Below are 9,191 nucleotides of genomic sequence, written 5' to 3'. Positions count from 1 at the left end.
AAAAAAAAAAAAAAGCCCTGAGGCGACTGCCCGCTTTTGTGTGACATCCATTTTCAGTGTCAATGTTCTCAGCTCAGAAATGACACAGCCAACACAATCCAGCGTAGCAGGGAAATGTGTGGCTTAGGTTAAAGTCCTACAAGTGGGAACAAGTATGGAGTACAAGCCACCTCCACAACCTCCCCTCAACCTCGCAGCCTGCACCTGCTCTCCGTCCATTTAGTCAGCTTTCAGGAGTCAGGAAATGCCCGTGTGTCTCGTTTTGATATTGTGTCTCGGTAATGGAAGCTAATATGAACCCAGCTGTTTTTTGTTAAAGTCAGCACAAATAAAAAGACCCATGGGTAATGGCGTTGTCGAGGACAATTATCAAATTAGCGTGAGTTACACGTCTCCTTCTGTGATGGATTGCTTTCTGTGATTGAATTACATAGGGAGGAGGGAAAAAAAACGCTTGACAGATTTCAAAAGCAGATGCATTGCTTCCTACTGGCTTAAATTTACAGTGTGCTACTCTTATGCATTTTATATGCAGCTGGGCTGATAGGGTTGCCATTGTGAGTGTATTCCCTGGCTCACATTTGAAAGCGTTGAATGGTCAGTTATTTCTAACAGAATTGGATGTGAGAGGCGAGGCGGGTCAGTTGGCTCCTGCTGAGCTTTGGTCATTAGCTGGCCAAAAGTCCTGTCAGGTGTCACCAATGTGTGTGTGTGCCTGTGTGCTTATAAAGCCCTGTTGCTGTGACAACAACATCCAAATAGAACTTGGCGTGGGTGGGTGCCTGGGTGCTCTGACCATGTTTGAATATCTCTGCATGTTTGTATTTTATTAACGTAGGTGCGCGTTATCAGCGTGAGGTATTAATGTGCGATTCTGTTTGTCAGACCTTGCAAGTGCTGGTTCAAGGCGAGGGGCCGGATGTTACGCCCGTCAAGGTGCTGAACTGTGACACCATCTCGCAGGTGAAAGAGAAGATCATCGAGCAGGTGTACAGGAACCTGCCATACTCCCAGCGGCCCAAAGTCGACAGCGTCACCCTGGGTGAGTAAATGACGGCCACCTAAAAAAAAGCAGATGAACTAAAGCAGGAACGTCTAGTAATGATAAATAATGTAACTGTTTTTTCAGTCTTAAGTGAAATTAATTCATAATTAAATGAGAAGTGAGTTATCTGAGAGGGTGAATAATTATTTCATTTCACATGTATTCAGTATATTTTATTATTTTAATAAAACAGCTTTTTATTTCAGTTTGTGGAGTAAAAGAAACCAACTTAGCTTAGAATTTATTCATTGTCAGCAACATGAAGAAATCGTTCATCCCTAAACAAAGCTATGCTCACTACTGTAATCAGAAACCTTGGGGAGTGACTTGAAAGGCTAAAGCTCCACAGACATTTTCTAACTTCAAAGTCATTTTTTATTCCCACGCACGCTGTAGATCTCATTCCTTTATACATTTTAGATAAGCAGAGATCTATTTTCTTTCAGGCTAACTGCCTTGTATTTGGTTTTAGTTGTAAATGAAATGCAGACGGTGGTGGGCTCAGTTATGCAGAATGTGTTTGGGTGCAAACTTTTCTATTATGTTTCAATTATGCAGAAACTACTGACATGTGACTTCTTCACCCGAGTTCAGCCATATAGCTAACAGGCGAATTTAATAAATGCATCATTAAATCCCAAGAGATAACTGAGCAGATAGCTGCATTTGTTAAAGATCACATTATTACAGTGTAACCACAGGACAGCCGCATCCCAGGATAAAAGTAATTGAAATAATATAAAAAAGTATTTTATTTGAAATGTTTTACTCCCACAGCAGAGATAACTTGCGTTTTGAATAACTGTCTCATCCTGCCTTCATCACAGAGTGGCGCCCTGGCTCAACGGGCCAGATTTTGTCGGATCTGGACTTGACCTCCCAGAAAGAAGGCAGGTGGAAACGCATCAATACTCTGGCACACTACAACGTGAGTACTGCAAAAATTTACTATGGAGTAATAAGAATTGAAATTACAAAACCAAATGACTGGGGTTCAGTATCTGATGTAAATCAATGACCATTTAATGTGCATTCAGTTCGAATGTATAATGTAATTTATATGTAGAGTTTCTATATGTGTTTCTTTTCTTTTTTTTCCACAATAACAAAATGTTTATTTACCTTACTTTTTTACCACCAATTTATACCTAATCTCTCAGTATAAACAATAGTATACATATAAATACTTATTTATATATAAGCATTTAAACTTACCTTTAGGTAAAAATAAATTGCTGATACTTGTATCTTTGCATACTAGAAGTCTCTTCTCTTGGTTATGTCTTTCTATGCAATCCTACATTAAGCCATTTTAGTTTTTTCTTCCAAGTATTTTCTGCAATAAAAAAAATTAGCAAGATGTATGGCAAGGACACAGCTTTCTGCTTACAAAGCCACATTGTAATGTGATGTTTTGTCAAACCATATAAAATTACAGTCATGCAACAGCTCACATGTGACCCTACCTGAGGAAACAAGATTAAGATTTCTTTTTTATAAAATATGTATGAAATACCATAGCAAGAGAAAGTAAATGTGCGATATGTTCTCAAGGATAACATTGGAAGCTTCCTTTTATCTTTTTATATGACTCTTTAGTTCAAGTCCAACAACCATCACAGAGTTTTCACTCTCCTTTCTATGCCAGTAACTACTAAGCTGTGTAAAAGCTAAGAGAAAAAAAGCTTTTATCCTTAAAGTGCTGCTTAAAGATTTCATCATTAACTTTCATGGAGTGTATAGGTGTTCAAGATAGATCATTTACGATAATGTTGGCCCCAAAGAATATGCTATACAATAGCACTGTAATAAAATTCTTCACTTTTTGTTTTTATCACCTACAAATTTTAATTTCTTACCTGCGAGTCCCATAGCTTTCTCTTTGTTTGGTCTTGTTGGCTCTCAGTGGTGACAGAATGCCACTAAATCTTCTTGGCACTGTATTGATCCACAGAAAATAAAGGTCACTCGTGAATATCCCCTACCTGTTCTGCTTTTCAGCCACTTAAATCCGCCTCTTTTAAAGGTGCTCGAGTTTCTTTCATCCTACCTGCTGTCTCGCTGTTGTTCTTAGACAACAGACCTGCTCCTATAGATTCATTGGCTGTGTCAGGGTAGCGCTAATCACAGTATTTGTGGGGTCAATAATAGGTTGACGCCAAAGAAAATGGCCTGTAAATATCCCAATAAAGACTCACTGTTCGTGTCCGCTCATTCGCATTGATTAGGAATTAGATCTGGGTGCTAAAAGGCACTGCTGACCACAGTCACAGTAGCTATTAAATTCAAAGGTGTGTTAAGTTTGCATCATTGTGTGTGTTGTCATCTAACAAAATGATTGACTGTACATTCCAGGTGCGGGATAACGCCACATTAGTTTTGTCCAAAGTGCAGCACACGCAACAGAACTATGACCAGAATCAGGAAAACCACGAGGAGCGTACGTATCTCTAAGTACACGCATACCGTGCACATAAACACACACGTGTTGAACCCAGAAGGACACAGATGAAATGTGTACTTGAGAGTTCCTGCCTTTTTGTTTTGTTTCTCCAGGGTTTTTGTCCATATTCCCACGACCAATTAACATGCTAATACATGTTGTTTTATGTATAACACGCTTTGAGATTATGCAGAAATAGTATGTCCTTTTATCTTCAGCTTTTTTATGTACATTTGAGAGTATTTGATGGTTTAGCATTTCTTCTTGGATAGTCTCATTCAAATTCAGTAGACACACCCTCTCATGTTTTAATTTTAATCATCTGAATGTTTTCTGTAAGCATGTGCATGAATAAATAAGAAGCAGAATCGTCAAAAGAAAGTTTACACCAGTGTTTTCCTCCAATAGGAAATGCTTTATTGGAAGATGATAAAGTGTTTCACTTGGTGAGGCCAACAGATGAACTGGATGAGACCAAATCTAAACGAGGAAGCATAAAGGACAAGTCGATGACCAAAGCCATTACAGAGATCTATCTAACAAGACTCCTTTCCGTAAAGGTACAAGAAAAAAACATTTATGCAATTATTATGCCCTATTATTACAGTAAATAGGGCACTGTTACACCAACTAAACAGTAAAATTCTGCTTTACAAACCAAGGTTTTTCCAAGTTAAAGCTATTTTGGAATGAGCCGAAAATGCACAGTAAAAACTTGAATAGCTATACTCTCCTTGCAAATAGTTGTGCCTCTGGTATTTCTGGCTGCGCTTTGTGTCTCTGCCCTGTCTCACATTATTTGTGGCCCCTTTCAGGGAACACTGCAGCAGTTTGTGGATGACTTCTTCCGCAGCGTGCTGTGCTCTGGGGCAGTGGTCCCACCAGCTGTCAAATATTTCTTCGACTTCCTGGATGAGCAAGCGCTGAAACACAACAATGTGGATGAGGAGACTATCCATATCTGGAAGACGAATAGGTAAAACAACAGGTCGACTGCGTACACTAATGATCACTCTCAGAGTTCCTTTTTGTATGCTGTATGTTAGTATGTGGATGTACTCCAAGTATCAAAAGTACAAAAGTATTTGTTTCCGGCCTCATTCCATGAAATCAATCAGTCCACATGACTCCCTCAGAATAAGCATCAGACAATAACTATTTCTTTGTTACTGTCCCCTAAAGTACATATAAAGTACTATTTTTCTCCAGATTTTATGGGCCCGCATAACTTTATAAGTACAGGAGATAGCCACTTAAACTTTATTCTCACCTGAAAAGCAAATTTAAGCTCTTTTAAACACAGGAACCCACTCCAAGTGTTGCAATGTAAAATAAAAATCTTGTTTTTATTTGCCAGGATTTTTTTCTATGACCTACTTTATGCATCAGTATCAGAGAATATATCACAGTTTTTCCACTGCAGCAATTTATTGTCTAAGATTTAGAGTAACAGAAGAATCTGTGCCTGGGATTTATTTTTTTATTTACTAGAGGACAATTTAAAAAGTGGATTTGGGGTCATTCTCAAGGGTTTTATCTGTATAATATTTTGGACGTAACACACTGATCAAATAGGTTTAGGTCCTAAAGAAGTTTTCCAATCCTTGCAATCAGAGCATGGAAAAGGGTGGAGATCACAGAGTGCTCCTCTGTGGCTCTATGCTCCATGTAGTCAATATAGATATCAGCCTTTGCCATTAAGGGATGTTAGATGGTCATTAGCAGCTAGTTCATTGTTGTTGATGTTTCCTTCCCTGAGAGGCATTTTTCCCCACTTGCTATTAATTGGGGCGATCGTGGCTCAAGAGTTGGGAGTTCGCCTTGTAATCGGAAGGTTGCCGGTTCGAGCCCCGGCTTGGACAGTCTCGGTTGTTGTGTCCTTGGGCAAGATACTTCACCCGTTGCCTACTGGTGGTGGTCAGAGGGCCCGGTGGCGCCAGTGTCCGGCAGCCTCGCCTCTGTCAGTGCGCCCCAGGGTGGCTGTGGCTACAATGTAGCTTGCCATCACCAGTGTGTGAATGTGTGCGTGAATGGGTGGATGACTGGATATGTAAAGCGCTTTGGGGTCCTTAGGGACTAGTAAAGCGCTATATAAATACAGGCCATTTACCATTAACGGTATTTCAACCAAATGTGTATAATTACTACATCTTGTTCCCTCCTTAATAGAACAGGAAATTATGCAGATAGTTTCATACATTTTGACAGTACCTTTTACCTAAATGTTTAAAGTAACATGTTGTATTAGTGGACTATGGGAAATCTTTTCATCTTCAGTTTAATTATAAAAAAATTGAATCAATATTTTCTCCCAAATTTGGACTGTTCATGTATTATTGCCATTTTTGCCGGGAGAGGGGGAAAGTATTTGCTTTCCCCCTCTTTCCTCTTCAGACCGGAACCATCTGAGCACCAAACTGATTGGATGATTCAGTTAATCTTAATGCTTTCCATTAGATACAGGTTGTTTTTTTTTTTAATTTAAATCAGAAAACCAATGAGTAGCTATAACTCCCGAAAATGTAAAATAGTAAGAGCAGCTTTCTAGGATAATTTCGTCTTAACTATAGTGGTGCAGAAGTATGGCATAGTATGGAAAAAATGCATCTTGAATGAAATACAAGGACCTCTCATTTAGATACGACTGTGGTATACAATTTCACAACCAGTCCACACAAACACTGCTATCCGATTTCATTCCCACCAACAGAAATCCCACTGCCTGAGACACTGTAACTCTCCAAGAAATAAAACTTACTTATCCCAGAATGGACAGAATACAAATGCCCAATTTCAACTTACTTAGTTTGCATTTGCAATCCCCCTGCTCCCATGTGACATTTAAGTGCATAAATTAGTGTCACGTCGGCTAAGGCTCAAGCATACAAGACGACGTGTTGCATGTAGATGCCGGTGATTGACGCAAGGCTGGCAAGAGAGCAGCCACACAAGGACAGAAGATGAGCGATTTAATTACTTACTACACTCCACACCACACTCTGCATCCGCCCGTTCTGTTTATCAAATCAACTGAGGGCCATGTACTAAATATGAATGTGTGTATGAGGCATAACAACAAACAAACATGGTAATTATGTCCCAAGCTAATTTAATTCTGTGATTATGACAACATTGCTATTTTTATGCTTCCATTGTATTCTCACGGCAGCCTTCCCTGGAGATATTACCAAACCAGTATGAATTTTATGCGGTGCGTTTCTTCTCTCAGATGGCAGAAGACGTTCTCACCGATTGGGGAGGAGTTTTTTTCCTAAACTATTGTATTTGGTTGTTCTTTTGAATGTAAAAGCTGATATGAGTTTGGAAGAAAGTCTGTGGAGTTTGTTTTTCCGTTCAGGGGGGAAATTAGCAAGACCGTTCGAGCATTGCATTATGTAGTCTGGGCTTTAAGTTGTTAGGCTGCAGAGGAACCTCAGAGGTCAGCTGCTTTATCATTTCTAATCATTGTTTGTTAGAGTAGACAAGCGTCATTGGATGTTGCTTTGTGCAGATCCCTTTAGTTGTCAAAAAAAAGTCTTCAGAGATAATTTTTTTTCTTTTTCATTTAATTTTCTGTGAACAGCAATAGTTCTCACAGAGGTCAGCATCGTGTGAAACAGTAATATAAACTGACAGTCAAGGGTATTGTTCTGAATAAACTGACACCGACACGAAAGGCTTTTCTCCACCGCTGTTATTATCTTGTACTGCACTCAATTGCACCTCAGGCAAGTGCTCTCACACATGAAATGAAATGCCTCCCTGACTTAAATTAATTCATGGATGTAATGCGGTTGATGAGACACCCCCCCCCCATTCTGAAACAATAATACCGATAACAACCAGTGATGATAGACTGATTTCTTGCCCCTCTTTTTAATACCCGTGCAGCCTGCCTCTGCGGTTCTGGGTGAACATCCTCAAGAATCCCCACTTCATCTTTGACGTCCACGTGTCTGAAGTGGTGGACGCCTCACTCTCTGTCATCGCCCAGACTTTTATGGATGCTTGCACCAAGAGTGAGCACAAACTCAGCCGGGTGAGTGGAAACGAATGGACAAGAGGAGGGAGGGGTGGGAGAATATGAGGTGGAGGAGTGAGGAGGAAAAAAGGAAGATGGGTGAAAAGATGGACAGAAGATGAGAACAAATTTGATTATGTGAAAAGGTTATAGGCACGTTAATTTAAAGTGCCATTTTCACTGAGTTGTATCCCTCCCCCTTTAGGACTCGCCAAGTAACAAACTACTCTATGCAAAGGAGATCTCCACCTATAAGAAGATGGTAGATGAGTAAGTACTGGCAGCACTTTCCATCTGTTATCATTGGAGACTGTAATACCTTTTTTTAAATATCAGTTAACATAATGGAGCAATTACCACCTCTTGTCTACTCTTTATGTGTGTGTCTGTGTGTTTAGTTACTACAAGGGCATCAGGCAGATGGTATCTGTCAGCGACCAGGACATGAACACTCACTTGGCAGAGGTGTCACGGGTAAGGAATACATCTGTCATTTTTGAATGGAACACAATAGATATATCAATAGATATATCAATAGATATATCTCAATATCTTCATTGTCACTGTAACATGTGCAGTTAATAAGTGCAATGTCTATAGTGCAGAGATCACTCACAACAGTCATAAAACTAAATCTGTAAATTGCATAAAACTATATAAGAGATGAAAAAAAAACAACTTTTCTCCATTCACCTAAACTGCAAAACCCTCCATTGCACACAGCACAATCATGTGGACAATGCAGCATTTAATGCTTTTACAGCTCTGGGATAAAATCTTGTCTTGCTGTTAATGTTGCAATCCTTAAGGTTTCAGTCTTGGATTATCATCCAAAACATGATTTTTAACATCCCTCGAGTGTGGGTATTGAACACATTTAAGATTGTTGGGTTTTTGGTTTTGTTTTTTTTAACCAAATGCCCCCGGGGACTTAGTTATTGATATAATAAGTTAAGAAAAAGGTATTTCCTTTCTAAAGACAAACTGCCAACTCTTGAGCCACGATCTTGGCACGATCGTGGCTCAAGAGTTGGCAGTTTGTCTTGTAATCGGAAGGTTGCCGGTTTGAGCCCTGGCTCGGACAGTCTTGGTCGTTGTGTCCTTGGGCAAGACACTTCACCTACCGCCTACTGGTGATGGGCCGATGGCGCAATATGGCAGCCTCGCTTCTGTCAGTCTGCCCCAGGGCCAGCTGTGGCTACAACGGTAGCTGCCTCCACCAGTGTGTGAATGTGAGAGTGAATGAATAGTGTAAAGCGCTTTGAGGATCTCGAAAAGCGCTATATGCAGTCCATTATTATTATTATTACTCGAGTAATACCTCAGCCAATTTTGAAGTAGGTCAGATGACAGCATTCTCTTGCAACAAAATCTAAAGCCTTGCCTAGCCTAGCCTGCTTGGGGTGGCTGTAGCTCAGGAGATAGAGCAGGTCATCTACTGATTGGAAGGTTAGTGGTTTGATCCCTGGCTGCCCTTGTCTGCAGGCTAAATATCCTTGGGCAAGATACTAACCCTAAGGTGCTCTCCGATGCATTCATTGGCGTATGAATTTATGTGAATGTTAGCTTAACCTCCCAAGACCCAAACTCTTTCATGGCATGCATTTTTAACTTCTGTTTGCTATTTGGGCTGATAGGGACCTGATTAATGTAAAAACAAAGAATTACCTGATTTTTTTTTT

General features: G+C 40.0%; 1 protein-coding gene across 1 annotated transcript in view; it reads left to right on the top strand.

Moving 5' to 3' along the window:
- Positions 1 to 9,191, top strand: part of plxnb2b (plexin b2b) — a 28,949-nt gene that overhangs the window by 15,285 nt on the left and 4,473 nt on the right. Inside the window, exons 13-20 of the mRNA XM_005927791.3 lie at positions 886 to 1,042; positions 1,873 to 1,973; positions 3,401 to 3,485; positions 3,897 to 4,048; positions 4,304 to 4,464; positions 7,380 to 7,527; positions 7,715 to 7,779; positions 7,908 to 7,983. Coding sequence (XP_005927853.3) covers positions 886 to 1,042; positions 1,873 to 1,973; positions 3,401 to 3,485; positions 3,897 to 4,048; positions 4,304 to 4,464; positions 7,380 to 7,527; positions 7,715 to 7,779; positions 7,908 to 7,983 — 945 coding nt within the window. The remainder of the gene's footprint in view (positions 1 to 885; positions 1,043 to 1,872; positions 1,974 to 3,400; positions 3,486 to 3,896; positions 4,049 to 4,303; positions 4,465 to 7,379; positions 7,528 to 7,714; positions 7,780 to 7,907; positions 7,984 to 9,191) is intronic.

Source organism: Haplochromis burtoni, unplaced genomic scaffold, assembly GCF_018398535.1.
Source record: "Haplochromis burtoni strain Fernald_Lab_line unplaced genomic scaffold, NCSU_Asbu1 Contig_104, whole genome shotgun sequence".
Taxonomy (NCBI): domain Eukaryota; kingdom Metazoa; phylum Chordata; class Actinopteri; order Cichliformes; family Cichlidae; genus Haplochromis; species Haplochromis burtoni.
The sequence above is the reverse complement of the archived record's forward strand: the minus strand, read 5'-3'. Positions and strand labels throughout refer to the sequence as shown.